At 42.6% G+C, this 20,250-nt stretch overlaps 1 protein-coding gene across 10 annotated transcripts in view; it reads left to right on the top strand.

The window, feature by feature from the left end:
- The window catches only part of LOC114798682 (ERC protein 2), a 159,880-nt gene that overhangs the window by 129,768 nt on the left and 9,862 nt on the right, over positions 1 to 20,250 (top strand). For 9 of the 10 annotated variants that reach the window (XM_028994581.1, XM_028994575.1, XM_028994580.1 and 6 more), the window contains 2 exons: positions 992 to 1,144; positions 4,912 to 4,968. In XM_028994581.1, coding sequence (XP_028850414.1) covers positions 992 to 1,144; positions 4,912 to 4,938 — 180 coding nt within the window. In that variant the 3' untranslated portion in view covers positions 4,939 to 4,968. Of the gene's footprint in view, positions 1 to 290; positions 385 to 991; positions 1,145 to 4,911; positions 4,969 to 20,250 lie in introns of those variants that run through there. The other variant, XR_003751089.1, reaches the window with a different exon arrangement.

Here is a 20,250-nt window from a genome sequence, read left to right as displayed (position 1 = left end):
CTTAAATACATACATGTTTAATTTTTATATTGATTTTATCATCAGTGATGTTAAATAAGCTAATTGCACATATAGATAGGATAGGCTCAATCTTTTAAAGATTTTGTTGAAACTTTTTCCTATTTTTATGTAAATTTGCTAATGGTTTTCCTCTGTTTCTTCTCACTCTGTTTCTCCCTTGGCTTCTTAATCTGCTGCTCTCTTACGGCTCATCACATTATTTAGCACTTCACTATCAATCCATGGCCTTTTAACTTAAACCATCCTGTCTATCTCTCTCACACACACAGACACACACTGCAGTGACCTTCCATGTCTGAATGTTCATCACTCTTTATCGGAGTGTGTGGGTGTGTGAAGAGGTGTCTGCTGTTATCTTCTACAGTAGGTGATTTGTTTTGGCTTGTGTAAGCTTTACACATTGGGGTGAATAGACAGAATTTTTAACATTTATTTATTTCTCCTGTAATTTTTATTTGGTGTTTTTCTTTTTTAAATGAGGTAATAAATCCTGAAAGCTGAATGTTCTTTTGTGGACAAATTTTTGAGTGTAGTTCGAGCTCAATAATGGCTTAATGATTAATATTAAACTGTTGATTGTGGTGTGTGTGTATTTTTGCATGTGTGTATCTTAAATATGCAACCACACACACACATGTTGACCGTTGCAGGTCTCCCAGGCCGACTGCATATTTCTGTGTAATTTAAATCAATTTTAATCATCGATAGAGAAAATCACCCCATTAATCTTCCAGCAGCACAGACGACATGACAGCACCACCCTAGTTTATTTAATACCGATTTATTCACGTTTAATCTGATTACTGCGGACTCTGTAATAATGTCTGACAGCACAGTCTGTAGCACGCATGGCTTGCATCCTTAAGACCTCACTTAAGTCTTGAATGAATCTGGGTGCAAAATCAAACAAATGTTCAGTGTTTTTTTTTTTATGTTTAATATTATTCATGATTATATTTGTAATTCACAGACCCAGAGCAGGATGAAGCTTATGGCTGATCACTATGACGACGGGTATCATCATCCAGTCCACCCTCATCATCCTCCCCATCCTCATGCGGGACATCACCGCCCCCCAGCACATGCACCCCCCCACACCAACCACAGAACACCACCAGACCAGGTAAAAGCTCCTAGCCCCAACCACCATATACATACACCGTGTATATATATATATATATATATGTGTGTTTGTTTATGTACACAGGGGTTTATAGATAGATCAACCAGCAGATAGACAAACATATATCTGGAAGTGTTCATGAAAATAAATAGGATGTGCAACGAGAAGTTGTTTCTGTGAAATCAGTTATTTCTGTTTGATGAAAGCAATCATTAGTAAGTGTTAGGTGTAGCACTAACAGCACAGCACTGTTTGTTGAGCTCCGGGGAATCCCTGCCTACCCCATAGCTTACGGACAGCCCCTTACCTGTGCCCATTGCCATGGCTACCATGGGGGAATCCCTTATCTTCAGGTAGCTGCAGGTAGATCACAAATCTCTCCGATGGCACATACCTAAGTCTAAACAAGGCTATAAGTTATATAAACTGTGTGCGCATGTATAAGCACATTCATACAAGGCTTGCAATGAAATGCCACTCCAGCTTGAGCTAAACTGTTCATCTGTCCTTTACAACAAGGTGTTTAATAATATTTAATTAAGATGACCAACAGGAAAGTATTGAATTATTGAAAAAGGATTTCTAATAATGAATGAAACCATTTCCAGGCATGAACAATATCTGGACTGGAGTTTTGACCAAAACAATTGTTTCTCATCCAATAAAGGTCATTTCTTGATGACCATAAACTATTGAACTGTAGTGTGCTTCCAATAAAATTGTAATGTTTTTTATGTTGTGTGTAGGGTGCCCAAACACTGATGAATGATGTCAGGGTTCTCCAGAGTGTGTGAACATTACTAATGTATAAGACTGGGGTTAACAGAAAAATAACTTCAGCTGGTTCAACTTCAGCCACCACTTTGTCATGAAATATCTATAAATAATTTATTTCTCCTACTCACTTTTAATAGAGATGGCTTATAAACTCCCAGCTTCAGCTCATAGCTCCAGCTTGAGCCTGAAACCCTCAGCATGTGGTTCCAAGCCAGGACAGATTGGCCCACTTGGGCTGCAGCAGCTTGTTAACCTTACAGAGACTCACAGGGCAGGTTATAAACTGAACAGGAGTGCTGGGTGCATGGCCTGAAGCCTCTCTTTACTGCAAGACTGAAATGAGTGGAGAGAGACAGTCAGCACTCGGAACCCCTGGAGCTTACAATTTAAAGCTCAGTGTTAAACATGGTCTGGCCGGGTTCTGCCAGAGCTGAATAAATATAAAGATCTACAGGTCACCGCAGACATTATGAAGGCACAGTGCTGGCAGTGTGTGTACTGTTTTTCAGAAAAACCAAGACATTTCATAATTGCATAATTTACACTTTTCCTCCAACACTGTTTGGAACAGATTTAGCTTTGATTACTGCATGCATTTGTCATAACATTGTTTTGTGGTTGTAGGAGAGTAAATTATTCTCCAATGTTAGGAGTGCGACGGTACGGTGCGTAGCTGTTTTTGGGCCATGGTTTGGTTTGTTTTTTGAAACATGTTCTGTGCGTAAAAGAGACATATTTTTTGGATCAATTTTAAAAACGAGTTGCAAAACTGAAGTATTGCAATCCCTAAAGGCTTATTGGACCATGCAGGAAGGACCGATAGGTTTGGTGTTTTACCGAATGCCATTGCATCCCTACTGACAGGGTGTAGGTCGGTTGATGAGGGGTCAGCAAGCTTGACAGATAAGATTGAGTGAGGATATGTTGGGATGTGTAAACTAGCTCTTTTTATTGTGCACAATATTGTACAAGGACCCAGTGTAATTGATGGAGAGTACGAATAATGTGTTCCCATGTCAAGACACACCAAAATGATTCACCAAAATTAACAGCATTGTAATAGTTAAATCTTGAGGTTTCAAAAGAACAAATTAGAGTTTGAAAATGTTTTTTGCATTGGGGTGGCTGTGAAATAGCGAGGAACTGTGACCTCTAGGTGTTTCTTTTTTGGGATGGGAACAAGAAAGGCTTCTGTCTCCTTGTGAATTTATTTAATGAAATTCAGTGGCATCCATTTAGACAAACTGGATGGAGGAAGTGTGTCAGTCTGGGATTTGTGTGAATGTAAATTTGCGTATAATCAGTCTCACCATTAGACTCTCTCAATTAGTGTCAAACCGGTTAGTACCAGTCCTCTAAGATTTTGCTGCATAGTTCAAGTGGAACTGCTTTAGCTTTCATTATTGAACAGAGCTTAGTTGTCTTAGTTGTTTTATTTGCTTGATGGCGGCCAATAATTTAACTCTCCTGAAACATAGTGACATCTTTTCCATTGACTTTAGGACTTTGGGATGTTTTTTTCGTTTTTAAGAAATTAGAAGGAATTCATCAGTTCAGATTAAATATCTTGTTGCCATTTGAAAAAACTGTCATGCGGAGAATTAGAGTGCGCAGACGTGGACAGGTGAAATGAGCTGAATCTGGGCTTATTGGGCGGAGGCAAGAGAGGAGAGAGTGGGGTGAGTGTGGAGAGAGAGGAGAGAGTGGGGTGACTGTGGTGGGTCGGTTTCAGGGGGAGTTCTGCAGGACACTCGGTCAGAGCACAGCGGCGAGAGTGTTCATGATGCCGTGTTTAAAGCAAGGGACAGAGCAAGAAGAAGCGTAAAGCCTTCAAGGTCAGGGCAGGAGATCAAACAGCGCCGAGGTGTTAGTCAGGAAGACTAACGAATATTATTTAGCCAGTCAAAGTTATTCGCCTCTTTGCTCATTTGATTCCAGGTTTTTGGCATGGCACTTCACTGTTTTAGAGTAATTAACAATTCTAGTGTATATATGAACTCAAACTTAACTGCTGTTGGCTGGCACTACATCATCCAGTCCACCCTACTACCACTTGCATTTGAGTGACAGCAAAGGAATCTGAATTTAGGTCATTTTTCACTGCCAAAGGTTGACAAATTTGAATAAATATGAAATATCAGACATTCCTAACTCAACTCTTTGCGTATGTGTGTAGTTTTAGATGGCTATCTTGAACACACTTTTGTGCGCGTTTTTGGTATTACATTCATTTCTGTGTGTTTGTGTAGCTGAGGTCAGTTGTGAGACCCTGCGTTGCCCTCATCCCCGTGGTCTGCCTTTTATCTTGGCTGATTAATCACCTTCATATTTATTTATTCGCGAGAGAAAGAGAAGAGTGATTGATGAGGAGGAGGAATGTTCCCCTCTCTCACCCAGGACACACAGGAAAGCCAAGCTTATCAGATGGAGGAGATACGCTCCTAGCCATCACACACACACACACACCAAGACTATGCACAATAAAAGTCATAATCAGTTGTAGGTCTTTGTAAAGGCCCACTCCTTCAAGAAGAGATCAGGGTCTATGGTACTGATGCTGTCATCATCTGTAACTTAGTTCAGCCTCTTAAAACAGCTGAGGAAGAGTCAGTCAGCCACACCTCCAAATCTACGTGAAGAGTAGTTCTCCTGAGGAGGTGCTGAGGGTGAGTGTTGAGGCTGCTGGATTTCTGTTATGTCTGTAGGGCCAAGAGGTGGTTGGAGTTATGTGAGTGCTGATGGTTGTTGGGTCGCCGTCTGGTTAGTGACGAGGATTGATGTGTTCACGTTTTGGTTTGGGCCTGTTGGGATGGTGTTGAGGGTTTGTGAGTTGGTGTTGATGTTAAGTGACTGTGACTTAAGAGATTTGGGGTCGGTGTTAAGGGTCTGGGGGTCATAAAAATCTCCAGTGATCCTGGCCTGAATGATTATGTGCTGTAGACTGCAGAGTAGAAGTGTTTCCTCTCACCGGTGTCTGTTCTCATCGACAGGATGATGAGGAGGGCATTTGGGCCTGACTGGAAAACAAAGCTCCAATGTTGCCAGAGGTAAGTTAAAGCAAGTTTATCCTTATACATAGAGATAGACAGGAAAGCTTCATACCAAAGTGGTCTGGTGCACATGTATGTTTGTATGCATGTCTCGGGCAGTGGTGGCCCAGCAGGTAAGGAAGCGGACTAGTAACCGAGGGGTTGCAGGTCTAATCCAAAAACACCAAGGTGCCACTGAGGTCCCCATTGGTTTGCCAATGTCCTCAGGATTTACAGAAGCATACAAGATAGGATAATGCTAGTTATAGGAATCTTGAAGGGTGTCATTATTCCTGTCACCCAGAAGGACAACTTTAGTGATGTATAAACACTAAAGATGTATACATGTATAAAAGTATGTTTTACACATATAGATTTGCTCGAACAGTGTTGACAGAAATGTGATTTTTTTTCACCGCACAGTTATCTAAAAATGCACAAGAAAAAACACAATACTGATTTAATTGCAACAAATACAGTTTTTGCAAAACTACGATTCGGCAAATGAATCTTCCCCAGACACTAGAAATCACCCTTTGCTGTTTTCCATTCCATGTAGTTTAGTTGAAATTAAGTGAAATTAATGATCATTTGAGTGAAAATGTAAAAATTTTTCTAACGTGTTTCTAAGTCTGTGTGTGTGTGAAAACAGGACAGAGGGTTAGTGTGTGTGTATTGTGAGTGTCTGGGTGTGCTCTCGGCTACATGCTTTAATGTGCTCCATGTGTATGGAGAATGTGTTGGTATCAAGATTCACTGACCAGCTACTATACTTCCACCCCCCTCCCCTTCTTTCCCTCGTTCTGCCTGTCTGTACAATCCGATTGTGTTATAATGAATGATTACTCAAAAAATTAAATGACTGATAATAATACACACAGTGTATTATAGGAGCTATTCTACAGTGTTGTAGGAATAGTTATATGAAAATAAATGTAAAAAAATGTTATGTAATAAACATAATGCATTTTTTGCCTGTACATTGCAAGGAAACTGTATAACACACACTCACCCACACATGGAAACACAGCAGCCAGTATAAACTGCCGGCCCTCTTTGGTTGTGTCTTTATCCTCTGAAGCCTATAATCCACACATTAGTGTCTCAGTGATGAGACGCTTTATCAGCAGAAGCATCTATCCCCGCATTACTGGGTGCCTGTTCTCTTGTTATTCTCTGTGTGTCGGAGTGTGTGTGTGCAGCAAATGGTGGTTATTAAATGGTGTGTTTCTGCTCAGGCACTCACAGGGCGGCCTAATCCTGGTTTCCTGTCAGAGAAACTTGGGAGAGATGAGAGGCCTGATAGACAAGCACAGTTTATGCCTTCTCTCTCGGTCTCTCTCTCTCTCTCTCTCTCTCTCACATACTCTGTCTATGTTGCTTTCTTTGCCCTCTCTCTCTTCTGGAAAGCTGCAGGCCTTTCCTGAGCTTTGAAATGTACACACATTTATAGACTCACACACACACAATTTCAACACAATTTTGTTAAAACCACACACACACACAAATAAATAATGGTGGCTAATGGGATTATAACAGGCCAGCCTTTACAGCCTGCACCTGATACCTGGAAGGTCTGTGTGTGTGTGTGTGTCCTGGTGTATGGCAAGGGCGTATGAGTGTGTGTGAATCTGGGACTGAGCACTGTCAGGAGTGTGTGTGCGTGCATAGGTACGTGCGTGTGCATACATGCACACACTCTCTCATCTGTCTTCACCTCTGATCCCACACTGCCACAGGGAACAAAGGGGTTAATTACAGCTTATGCGGCAACTTCAACAGACACGGCTATTACCCCAACACCCTGACTCAACACTAACACACACACACCAAACACACACTCTGACCGAACTCCCACTGAGAAAAACATGGGAGTGAAATAAAAGTGGCATTACAGACGAAGCGGCCCACTGCGGCGGAGGATTACAAAACCAAATCCGTCTCTCTCAATAATATTCCACGTCTCACTTTCTCCTCGCGTCTTCCTGCAGCTGTTTTCATCCAGCTCTGCTGCCCCGGCCTCTGTTTTCTCTCGCTTTCCTCTAAAGCCTCTCATCCTCTCCGCTTCTACTCTTCCAGCCCCGCAGCCATTGAAAACACCGACAGCAAACACTCCTGGTCTCCACATTCGCTCACAAAAATATCACACGCAAATCTTCATCTTCACGCCGGGACCACAGCGGTCACAAGCAACACATTCAGAATGGGAACAAGCCAAATGAAGTGAAGTGTGAAGTGAAGTGTGTCTGGGGTGATAAGGGTGGAAGTAGCAACTTGTTCTTTAAAATCATGTGTCTGTTTTACAATTTCTGTAATATCTCAGTATAGTTTCAATATAGTTGAAACTTTCTTCGCCTTCGCCATTTTTCTTCTTCAAACTGTCATTAAACAATGCAACTGATGATTAAATATAATTGTATTGTAATAACACTGTGTATGTAATCTACATTTGTGTGAGTTAGATTAAGTAATTTATGTTGTTTAATACTTTGAAAGGTAGTTTGGGGTATTTAAGTGGTTGAAATGATGTTTAAATTGAACATGGAGATTAAGTTATTTGAGGTTGCGCAAATCCTCTGTGCAGTTTAATTTGTTTAACCACTCTGAATAAAGCTGCTGAAGTTGTGTTGTTAAGTTCAAGGCTTTCGGGAGGTTTCTGGGTTTGCGCTTAAGAAGTTGGGGAGATTTCAGATGAAGTTACTGAAATTGAGAAGTCAAGTTGGGCTTGGATCTGATTGATTAGAGGATATTCATTTTAAGGTATTCAGTTGGTTTCAGTCTTTAGAGATTTTTTTTTCAGGAAACAAAACATTTCAGACTACGGAAAGGGTAGGACCACCTTTCTTGTTTGGTTTGATTGGACAGTACCCATGTCACTCACAATAATGTTTCCTGTTGTCAGTTCTTGTTTGTCCTTTGACCCCTGCCGGACCGGATCATGACAGTATTGTCTGTTCTGTGGGACGTTTCAGTCCCTGCCTAGATCCTGTGATGAGTGTGGGTGATACTGTCCCCTGGTCTGGGGTCATGTTGTGGTGTAGAACAGGAGTAAACCAGGTGACAAGTAATTTTGTGAAAATGACAGGATTTTTATACACTATATAGAATATATAAAAAAACAGATACAAAACGCTGCGGTGTGGATCAAGGCTGGTGCTAAAGTAAAGAAATGAGTGAAAAATTCTATCCCGACATAACCCCTTGTCTAAACTGTCACTCGAACACCTTAGCTGGCTACATTTCCCTTCAAGAACATACACGGGGAGCTTCCTGTCTGCTACTCCTGGGGTGTAAAACAGAACCCGCCCTACGGGTGATGTGTAGGTACGTGCACATTCGCTGTTGTGAGAGGCGGGAAAATCACTAGGAAACCCGTGGAGAACGTTAGAACAAAACACCTACCCCTCACACACCACCTCTAGCAGGTGCGAAATCCCCCTCCCCAACAACACATGAAGACAGTCACTTCATAAAAAGCAAAGAAGAAATTACACGCAATGCGGCATGCGTGCAGCAAGGCATGAACGGAACAGTGAGAAAGCACTGACATTCCAGAAAGAAGGGGGGCATGAGGCTTAAATGATAAATGAGCCTTAAATTGTTGGAGTGGTTTCAGTGTTTTTCTTTTTTTTTTTTTTTTTTTTTTTTAACCTGTTTGTCAGCTCTTATGCTGTTGGGCTGTCAGGATGCTGGAGCTCCAGGATAAAGCTAATGCCACCTGGGCAACTTTCCAGTGAACTGAGTGGTGCAATCGGAGCAGTTTGAAAAAAAGAAAATCCCTAATCCACCTTTAAAGGGGAATATGATATTGCACAAAGACCATCACATGCAACGCTACAGTGCATTGGTGTCTTCATGCCTCTGCCCTGTGCATACCAAACTCTGTCCAATTACAATAAAGTGCACAGCATTTTTAGCTGGATCAATAAGTGAAAATGCAGTATATGCCATATCTGATGCATTAAGCCACCTAACGCACAAAAAAACCCCCCTCTTGATCAGTTGCGACGAGGAACGAAAGACAATAGTGAGATCTTTCTACTGCCTTACACTGGAAAGGAGAGGCTAGCCGTGAGTTTGGTTTGATTCAGTAAATTCCACCTCAGGCCTGTTCAGTAACACGTTTCTGCCTTGGGTTTCTATGTGACAGTATAGATTTCCCTCGCTCTCTCTCTCTCTGCCACCCCCAGGCTGTTCTAAGCTGGTTTTAATAAAGGTCCTCCCTCCATTCAGCATGTTCTACCTAACACACTTAAAACAAACACACACTCCACATTACAGGCCGGCGTTTAGATGCCCAGTTATTCGGCAAGAGCGACTTCTCCCGTCTCAGATAAACATGTAAAAATGACAAGCAAATAAACGTTCTGACCTGGCGCATAAACAAACGCGTCAGGTTACACAGGTTCCATGAAAAAGGGCCATTTCCTTTCCGCGGGATGAGCACTGGTGTAATTTGTTTATGCATGATTACAGCACTTTAATGGGAAAATGTCTGTAATGCAGAGAAGCCCACCTGAATTGAATTTCCATCAGCTCAAAATTCCACCACACATTCCATCTCAATGTTTTTCCTCTTCCTCATTCTCTGTCTCCCCCCCCCCCCCCCTTTCTCCATCTACTGCATATTGCACGTTTCAGGAGTCTATCGATATCTCGTTTAAAACTCTTTAATCGTTGATTAAATCTCCCTTTCCAATGTCAGCCCCCAACGCAGGCAACGCGTCAGTCATCAGCGGTTCCGGAGATCACTGTGGACGGAAATGTAGCCATTTGTCACATTAAAGCTCTGTATGGAGCTGATGTTAAAGCGTGGGCTGTAATTATTGATGTTAGTAGGGAGGTTCGGCCCACACCGAGTTGTTTGTGTGTATAATTTCCTCAAGAATCATTTAAAGCTGTTCCCAGCTCAGCGTGTGAGTGAGATTCTGCACCATGGGATTAGAGCCAATCCCATTACTGGCAGCAAGATCTTTTACATGTGGAGAGATGGTGTGTGTGTGTGTGTGTGTGTGTGTTGTTCTCAGTTTCTCCACAAGGTTATCAGTGACAGGGAATTCTTACTTTCATCTTACTGTGTAAATATATTTAAATGTAAATATTTTTCTTGATTAATTGTTCAGTTAGTATAATTACATAATTGCTTGGGGTGGAAAGGGCAATGGTTGTGAGGGTGGCATTTTGCATCTGAGTTTATGTTACAGATGTTATACATCTGAAACACATTTTTACATTTATTTCCAGTAGATTTGTTAATGGCCACCAAATATTGCAGAACTATAAGTCTGAACATAGGTCTGAAAATATCTCTCAAACACACAAATACAAACATCCATCATCTTATACTAAGCTGATTTCAAATTTACGGGAAGGAACACATAGACACAAGACATTAACTCTTCAAAAATACTGTGCTACACTTTAACACACGCTTGAAATGATCATGTTCTCGTATTGACACCTGTAATTGGCTTTACTTCTGTGTCATGGCGGTGCAGGGCAGGGCATTAGAGTCGACTGACAACCCTCTGCATCTGAAAGAGGCGCCGAAGGGCACTGACCATGCATCGTTTTTTGACGCACCGGGAGTGAGACTGTATTGGTCTGATGGCAGGCAAGGTAATGGATCATGCCGGTGGTCCGGGGATGAGGGCGAGAGTGAAAGGGGTGAAAGAAAGGGAAAAGGAACTGTTGACACGATGAAGAAAGGATGAGAAGGGGAGGAGGGTACGCCAGTTGACAGGCCGGATTGCCGGTATCAGGCGGGGATTATTCGTAATTGAACAGCCTGACAGATAAGACAACAGGCAAGTCCAATTAGCAGGGTGGATCAAACGAGGTTTCACGCGCGTGCAAGGGCGCTCCTCTGCCATCCACAGTTCACCAGCGTCAGGTGTGTGTAGGAGGACAGATGGGAATAAACACAATTACTGCCCCACTGTAGGGCAGGACCAGGGCTCAGCGCTGTCTTCACACTGTCTGCAGTGTGAACAACGGGATAATACACCATCAACTGGCTGGTGATTAGTGAGGATACATATAGGATTAGGGATGTCACGATACCAGTAGAATTATATAATTCCCAAAAGCCCAATCCCTTCTACTTACAGACAAACTCCTTTATTAAAAAGAGTTTTGTGAACGTTTGTGATTTGCTCTGCATATGATATGGTATATGATTGCTGATTACAGTTTACATTTAGAACTAAGTTTTCAAGGTGCTGTAATGTAATATACGTAGCTCAAGGGGCTTGTACGGCAGTGTAAGGTCAAGTATGAGCCCAGGATTTACATAAGCAACGATTAAAACAGAAACCACTTGACCGTTATCTGTATCTTGAAGAAGAGAAAACAGAAAATTGATGAAGTATGAAGTAGCTCTATCTCACCCTACATCCTCATGCTGGACATCTGCATCACAAACACAAGTACTGTTGCCAGATCCCGTATTGTTTTGCCAAAAATAAACATGCAAAACTGACAAAACTCTGATAAGTACAGTCACAACATCATGTACTGAAATTTGGTAAGTTTAGATTTGGGTTTCATTTTATAAGCCATTTTTATGAAACCGCCCATTCTGGCAGCACTAAGATGGGCCATTCGGTGCCGCTTCACCAGTTGCCATCTTTCACATTTTTGGCTGTGCCATCTGGCCATCCTTCTTCTTCAGCAGAATGCATAATGTAGGAGTGTATGCTGCAGTCGTCAGTTTTTATGAGAATTGCACCCCGACCACCAATCCAAGAACTGGGGTAGGCAGGCCAAGAATAATGGAAAATTTTTAACAAATAACAGCACTGTATGGTCCCATGACTGATGTTAACTTTTTTTTAACGTATTGTATTTTATGTTTATTTAACTTGCTAAAGCTAAGTGAACATGTATAAAAATGTATACATGCATCAACACTACATAAATATCAACGTGTTGATCTCTGTTATCTGAGCAGTTCATCAGTAGAAACCCATGAAACTTTTGCCAAAGAGAAAAGCACTAAGAGAGAAGTGAGGATAGGCTGTGAGGGATGGAGGCTTTGGCAGACTCAGCTCTCACCAAGATGTGGGTTCACACTGACCAGAACCACTTTCATCTACCATCACACCACCTCAAAAACCTCTGTTTGTGTGTGTGTGTGTGCGTGTGTGTGTGTGTGTGTGTTTTGTGCGTTATCTGTGCAATCCATTGAGACGATGCAGGTCGCAGAAATGTGTTTAATGAAAGCGAGGGCACGGCTTCAAAGGAAATGCGGCCGGTCTGCAGAGAGGGAGGGAGTGAGATAAATACAGTGAGAGTGTTTGAAGCCCACCGGCGTACTGTGGTCCGGCAACCCGCTGCTGTTCAGGGCTCAGAGATGAGAGTTGCAGGTGTGATTTGACTGTTTTTCCCTTGTCACGTGATTGTACTAGCTGAGTGGGTTAGACACTGCAAAGTCACAGGTTCAAATCCCACTTACTACTGTTGTGACACTGAGCAAGGGAGGGACTGTCTTTGTAACTACTGATCGTAACTGATGCTGGAAAAGTGCTGTAAATGTAACACTTAACCAGACTGGAGGGACCAGAGGCTATAGACAAGTTTGAATAAATGAGGAGAAATCTGAATTTGCCCACATGGTTCACAAGGGTCAGTACAGAAATATTGTGAATTGTCCCCATTGTTCTGTTATGAACGATTTCTATTCTCATGGGTTCCATGTCTTGTAGGGATTGATGGGTGTTAAAAGTAATATCAATGATATGATTCCCCATGGTGTTTTAACCTTCTCACCACCATCATTACTACCTCCAGTAGACTAACAGTGACAAGAAACAAGCTCAACCAAGGCTGTTCTGTATATTCAGACGATGTATTTTCAGAAAATTTACAAGTGCAACACATTTAACTTTTTGTAAAGTTTGAGTTCTCTTGGAAAAGGCTTTTGTCTGCGATTTTGGAGAAATGATTGACACGTGGTGTGTGTGTTTGTAGATGGATCACTTTGTGTTCCCACCTGTAAGCCATCATCTGAAATTAGCTTTCTAAATCCTGATCGATTGCAGAGCAGGCAGTTATGTGTGTGTGTGTGTGTGTGTGTGTGTGAGAGAGAGAGAGAGAGAGAGAGAGAGAGAGAGAGGGAAATACATTGTGTGTGTGTGTGTGTGTGTGTGTGTGTGTTACATTTCAAACGTACACTCTTCAAGTGTGTCTGGGCTCCTGTTAGGTTGAATGTCTCTGTTGCCCTCCTATGCCACACATGGCACTGGTTAAGCTGTGCAATGCCTGTGTGTGTGTGTATGTGTGTGTGTGTGTACATATTTCTATGTTAGTGAGGACACAATGAAGAGTGAATGAAAGTTGAGACATTTTGATGGTCATCATAAGAAGAAAATGTAAAATTAAACGTAAAAAAGAAAAGGCTAAATCATATCAAAGATTTGCCAGAGGTTATTGTGGGTAAGTTTATAGGTGGAGTTGTGCAGAGGTAGTTACACATTTATAAGTTCTAGTAGTTATTAGCAGTTATGAATACAAAGTGTACTTGTATGCTATACTAAATCGTCTATCATTAGTTATAGTCAGGGTTTTTCTTGCCCTTCAGTGACACAGATTGGTTCAACTTTGCACTGGTATTATGTATTGAGTGTGTGTGTGTGTGTGTGTGTGTGTGTGTGTGTGTGTGTGTGTGTGTGTGTGTGTGTGTATGTGTGTGTGTGCTGCAATCGTAATCCAGTAAATAAAGTGCTGAGTGTGTATACAGTATGCCTACTGCCTTGCCTGCATTATTTCTGGGGGGTGATGGTTGTATGAATGGTAAATAAATGTCATTATTAGAACCAGCAGCACACACACCGCCCCAAACACACAACGAAACACACACACACACACACACACCGCCAGTCTGCAACTTGTGGGCTCCAGGGGCTCCTCTCACACTAATTTGCCCTCCGAGTTGGAGCACTTCCTGTTTGGGTCTCATGTGGATCTCATTAAGGTGCGGTTGAGAGGGGTAGTAGGACTGTGAGGACGCCGCACACAGGAAATAAGTTCCTCCCCTTCCCCTCCTCCCACAGCTGTGGGGCTGAGGTGTTGTGGGCTCCTCTGGCTGCAGTGCGGTCAGGGCAGGTGAGTCTGTTTGGGGTGAGGGGGTGGGTGAGGGGGTGGGTCTTATTGCTCCAGGGGAGGAGGGGGCATCAGTAAGCACACACTGACAGAGGCCTTTAATTGGTGTTAATTGCATAATGAGAGTTCTAGATTGAGCAAAGGTCAGAGGTCACTGGTGCACAGGGAGACTGGGTGCCGCAGGAATCTGTTGGTTCAGCAGAGCTTCATCCTTGACCCAGGTCTAACAGTGACTGCAGAGCTGCTTCTGTGGTACACACACATACAAGGAAACACTCTTGACTACATTCTTAGTTAAAGACATTCATCACTTACACACACACACACCCTCAGACTTGTTCACGCTGCACATAAGCACAGGCACACACCACTTTTTTTTTTTTTTTACTGAAACCAGGTGTCTTCACAGGACCTCAGTTTTGTATATGTTGTGCATATATTGTACTTATTTTCTATTGGCTGGAATCTGTGCATGTGTGTGTGATTCCTGTAGACCAAACAAAGTGTGCATATCTGAATAGCACATGAGATGGTTGTTGAGTCTCGCTGTTATTTTGTCTGTGCATTGTCAAGGTTGACGGTGAATGTGCATGTGTGTTTCTGTGTGATTGAGGGCTGAGTGAAGGATGAAAGCGGCTGATGCAGGTCTGCGGTGTCAATAGGACTGAACTACAGCTGATGAAGCCTCTGAGCTCATTTCTGCAAAGACATGTCAGTGGTTACATTTCCTGAGAACCTTCACACTGTGTGAATTTGAAATTGGGAGTAGAAAGAAATTCTATGAAATTGTGAATTTAATGAAAGCACTTTTTTATAATGAAAGCACTTTTTTATATTTACATATTTAGTCACAATGACATGACATTCTAAAAGACATTTACTTAGCAGCGGTATAGCAGGAGCAAGGAGGTGCTATTGCATTGCATCAAAATTTGAGCAGGTTATCCAAAATGTCTGAAATTATGAATAAGTCTCCCTCATATAAGGGCTTCGCCATTCCATAATAGCTTGCGTGACATACCTGTATGGCCTTCTATTCGAAATAGTGAGGTTGCTGCAATAGAAATAATCTTGCCATAAAAATGACCATCCACTACCACGATTCTTGGAGTGAGTAATCATGACATGATGTCACATAACATCACTGAAGGGAAATGCATTCACTTCATCATCGCATTTTATTAAAGTTTTCTATCAAATCTCTAATGGAAACAACTTCTTGTGACTTCTGTGTTAGAATCTCTCAGATAGTTCTCTGGAGATCTCTGGGAGTTCTGTGACAGTGATCTGAATGTATTTCTATGGCGACCTCGACGGTGGCGTCCTCTTGTTGTCAGGCCGTGTCAGGGGTCACAGCTGTGAACACATGCCGAGAAACCGGGGGAAAGTGATCAAATGTGTGTTGTAGCTCATGACACTGACTGTCTCTGTTCTGTTGTGTTTGTCTTTGCATGTGTCACGTCTGTATTTATGTTCTCTACACGTTCTCCTCCTCTCTTCACTCATTCAGCTCCCCGTTCCGTGTGTGGAGGGTAACATTTCGATCATTTACACCCCATAAGTGGATGCTGAAGTGCTGTTTGTTGTGAGAACATGTTAACAGTGTTGCAGGTGTGCGGCGTCACCTGTTGTCGGTGTGCAGTTTGGGGGACAGGGACGGGGTGCTCATGGCCCTTTGATGTGTGGAGATTCCTCCAGCACGTAAGAGCTGTTATTAAGCGTTCTTCTGTATTAGACCCGCTCTCTTCTTTTCCTCCCCTGCCTCACGCGGGTAACAGGAAAGGGTCGGTGAAGTTTCTACTTTTAGAAAACACTCACACATGGGGTGATGGGCTTCGGCGTGGCCTGTTTGTGTGCGAGTGTCAGGAGTTATGGATGGTTCCTCATCCCCTGCTGCGAATGCAAATGTTTAAAGCTTATTTGCCGGGCCGGTGCCCGTAGCCGTACAGCTGAGGCTGTATGGAAGCCATTACTGCAGACTGGAACCATTTGTGGAACCATCGAATGCCAGGGATAGCGACCCAGTTGCTACAACAGCGCTTTGTGTAGCTCCATCTGAGAGTGTCTCTCTCTGTCCATCTGACGAAAGAAAGTTCCACACACACCTGAGCGCCACACGCATGATACAGTTTAAACACACAGCAAGGCGGGTGTAAATGGCCAAAAATATGCACATAACTCAACAATGCCGGCAGATATCACAGACAAAATATCGTCCAGTGCACAGACCAAATACCCCATATACTGCTATGCAGAACGATACTGCATGGATACAGTTAGCCATGCATTACTGTCTCTCACACGCAGACATGGTGTTAAAACCGCATCACACTGATATTATAGGTGAGGGTGCGACTGCTTGTCTTGGGAAAGAGAAATCATAACGAGTCTTGAATTCCCACGCAACCGAGAGAGAGAGAGAGTGCGCGGTAGGAGTCACGGGAAGATGGGGGGGGGGGGTTGAAAAGACGAATGAAAAGCAAGATGGAAGAAGGGGGAGGGAGTAGGCTCTTTTTCACCCCAGAGTTCACACAAATAATCCGTCCATCTCAGACTAATAGTTTTAATCTGGAACTCTTTGCTCCACTTTGACAGTTTGCTTGCTGAAAAAACAGTTTCCTTCCTGTGCCTTTCTTTCGGCAGGCGGCCTGTCGGCTCTTCCACCTCGGGGGTTTAGAGCAGCTGGGCAATAAGACTCCACCAGTCAACCTTATAAAAAATTATTTTCCTTGTTATGTTTCATCTGTTCATTAGGTGCGGTGCTGCTGGCATGGGGTTGTAATTGATTGAACCTCTACTCTCTTTGGGAAAGTATTAGTTGCGCACAAAATATGTAGATCACTAGATTATAGATAGTTGGTGTTTGGTGCACGGTGTGTAAATGTGTGTGTGAGCGTGCGAATATCTGTGTAGGACTGGTGCTGGTTTTCTGTGGTCAGGAAAACTATGCCGAATGTGCTGCTGGAGTCCAAAAACCACACGAGACCAGGCAGGGGGCACATGGGGACAGAACTCAGGAAGTTATTCATTGTGAGAAACATTTTTAATTTGTGAGCTTTCATACGGAGATACTGCCATCCATATTCACCCCAGACTTTTATAATATATTATATAAAACTGTATTATGTGGAATTTAGGTTGCCCCTCTTGACTTGTCAGCGAGCTGCAGTACTATAGGTTAAGGGAACTCTCAATTAGACTTGTTCATACAGCACATCCCATAGATGCAAAGTTCCAAAGATTAGACTCAGACCTGGGGAATTTGGAGGCCAGGTCAGCACCTACAACTTTTTAGCATTCTTTATACTGTTCCTCAACAATTTTGACACTTTATCTGAAGAAGACCACTACCATCAGTGAATGCTGTTGACATGAAGGGCCTATGGTATGTCAAAAACAGCCACATCAATGCAGGACCCAAGGTTATGCTCTTTACAGGAATAACTGTGCACAGAAATCTATTTGCCATATAGATAATAAAGAAAAATTGTGGTTCGTTACTAAAATAGCTGAATGATTAAAGGATCATATCTAACAATGTCATCCTTGAGTCAGAATTCTTTCTGGAGAATATTCACAATTAGAAATATACTCTATATACTCTATGTATATGCTGGTACATACATGGCTTATTAATAGGCATCATGCTAAGGAGGTCATTAGATTGGGGGCTCAAATCCTTACCTCAATCCCCATAAAGCTTCAGCTGAACATTAGCACATGACCCGGGGGATGTGGAGGGAATTCTTTATTCCATAAGCCGTAATTATTACCCAGGCAATACTCTAACTGGGCTCAGAGTCACGAAAACCAAAAGGAGATTTTGTTTTTGGCAAGGAGCTGTAGTTTGGGCGGCAAGATGTTACAGACCAAGGTCTCAGCATTTAAATAATGCGTTTAAAACAGAGTGCCATACATATACATATATTTAGGATCATAGAAGCCTAGTAACCTAGACGACCCAGGTTCAAATCCCACTTACTACCATTGTGTCGCTGAGCAAGGCACTTAACCCTAAGTGTCTCCAGGGGGGACTGTCCCTGTAACTACTGATTGTAAGTCGCTCTGGATAAGGGCGTCTGATAATTTACATGCTGTAAATGTAAACATTTCTTCTTTTCTAATGACATTTTGTAAATGTAAATCCAAATGTGTTGTAGCAGGTTTATAAGTTTCCTATTTGGCCAAATGGGCAACATATATTGTTGCCCATATAGACATGCTAGTAAGAAATGGGTTTTGAACCTGATATTTTAGAGTCAGCCAATTGATAGTTGAACCTGGTGGTCATTAGGCGACCATGCTTTTATATTATGTTGTATAAAAGTGCTTTAGTGTCAGTATGCCTGCTTATAATGTCTCCGTGAATGCATAATAAATGTTGAGGGTATGGTTGGAATTACCTTTTCACAACAGCCCGGGGGCTCTGGATGCTCACCATGCAGCTCAGTATAAACTGCAATGTTTACAGTGCCACACTCTACAGATGCCGTGCAGAATTGGGTGAGATCAAATCTATGAGGCTATGAGGCTCATCTATGAGGCTGCCCAAAAGGCTGCCCTTCTCCTGTAGATGTGTGTTGTATGTGTGTTTCTGCCTGCTTTTTCCATGTCATCTGTGCATTCCTTTCTCCGTCACTACTTTCACATTTTAGATGTAAACCCATTCGACTTCATTTCACCAATTCATTTTCTTACTAGATGATCCTAAATAGATTTGAGAAGAAATACAGTTCCCATTCCCATACTCACACACACCTTTCCACCACATCCACCTACCCTTCAGGGCAGCCCTCCAGCAGGAACCCCCCCCCCCCCCCCCCCCCCCCCCCCCCCCCGCGCTGAGCATTAATGGCTAAAATGCGAAATAACCACCGTTTTTACCCTGCTGCAGGCACAGTTCTTCATGCTCCTCTGCTTATTGTCAAGGCTTTCCATCTCCAGCATAGCACAGCGCCAAATGCAGCATGGAGTCATGTTTACAGATTAGCAGCAAAATTTGACCAATATCCCAGGGTGCACTTTTTTCTATCTTTGTTTGACCAGGAAAGGTAACACAATTGAAGGGCTGAGCAATTACATTACACTATATTCATTAAGTGTACGCTTCTAACCAAAGTGTCAGAGGGAAGCGATGACATGGAGGCATGGAACAAAATTGAAAACGTTTATTTGGATTACAGGGAAAAAAGTTTCAAACAATCCACTACGCATAACCGGTTCTTTGTAGACAACATCATACACAGGGACCACCTCTGGGTTTGTGAAGGAGAACAGCTCTGATGATCACTGGAACGCAAAGGCTTAAATGGGGAAAATTATGAGACCCGACAGCCTGGAAGTGAGGAAAAAACAATGCCAAGTGCACACTATGGGATGACATGAACCCTAATGCTCTGGGGTTTCTATGTGGGTTTTGTGTAACTGCAACTTTGTGGTTATTGGGTTCATAGTGTGATCTTCTAGGCTACTCCTAGAAATCTAAATTTAATCTATGCATACACCCAACTGATGCCATCTTATATTATTTATATTATTACATAGCCAAGTACAGACACACTATACAGTGTGTGTGTGTGTGTGTATGTGTGTGTGTGTGTGAGTGTGTATATATATATGTATATATGTATATATGTATATATGTGTGTGTGTGTGTGTGTGTGTGTATATAACACAAAGACCAGATTAGAAATCAGAGTTGTAATAGTTGATCTCATTAACAACTTTGTCAGTGATCTTCTAATGCAACAAACCAACCAAAAATAAAATAATTACCCATAAACAAGGTGAAATATGGTATTAATCGTGACATGGGTGGGGCGTGGCTGGGTCAAAGTGTGAGTTATATCTTGTGTGTCAGTTTCAGTGGTCCGTTTATGTGAATGAATGTGTTTGAAAGTGTGCATTGTGTTTGTTTGTTTGTGTCCCTCTGTGACTCTCGCAGACCCCTCGTTGCGGGTGGACACCCCACATGAGCACAGTGTTTCTGCAGCCCCCCGCCCATCCATCTACAGCATGGGGGTCCATTAGTGTTTCAGCGCTGTGGCTTATCGCTCTATCAGGCCTCTCGGATTCTCTTTCCAGATATGTCTGTGATAGGCGCTCACAGAGCTGGTACCCCGCCCACCCCCAGCACAGAGGGCGGGGGCCTCCTTGGCCCATACCTGCCAGAGGGGGCTTTAATGTGGGCTCAAATTT

Source organism: Denticeps clupeoides, chromosome 10 (assembly GCF_900700375.1).
Source record: "Denticeps clupeoides chromosome 10, fDenClu1.1, whole genome shotgun sequence".
NCBI classification, from domain to species: Eukaryota; Metazoa; Chordata; class Actinopteri; order Clupeiformes; family Denticipitidae; genus Denticeps; species Denticeps clupeoides.
This window is presented reverse-complemented; position numbering and strand designations above follow the sequence as displayed.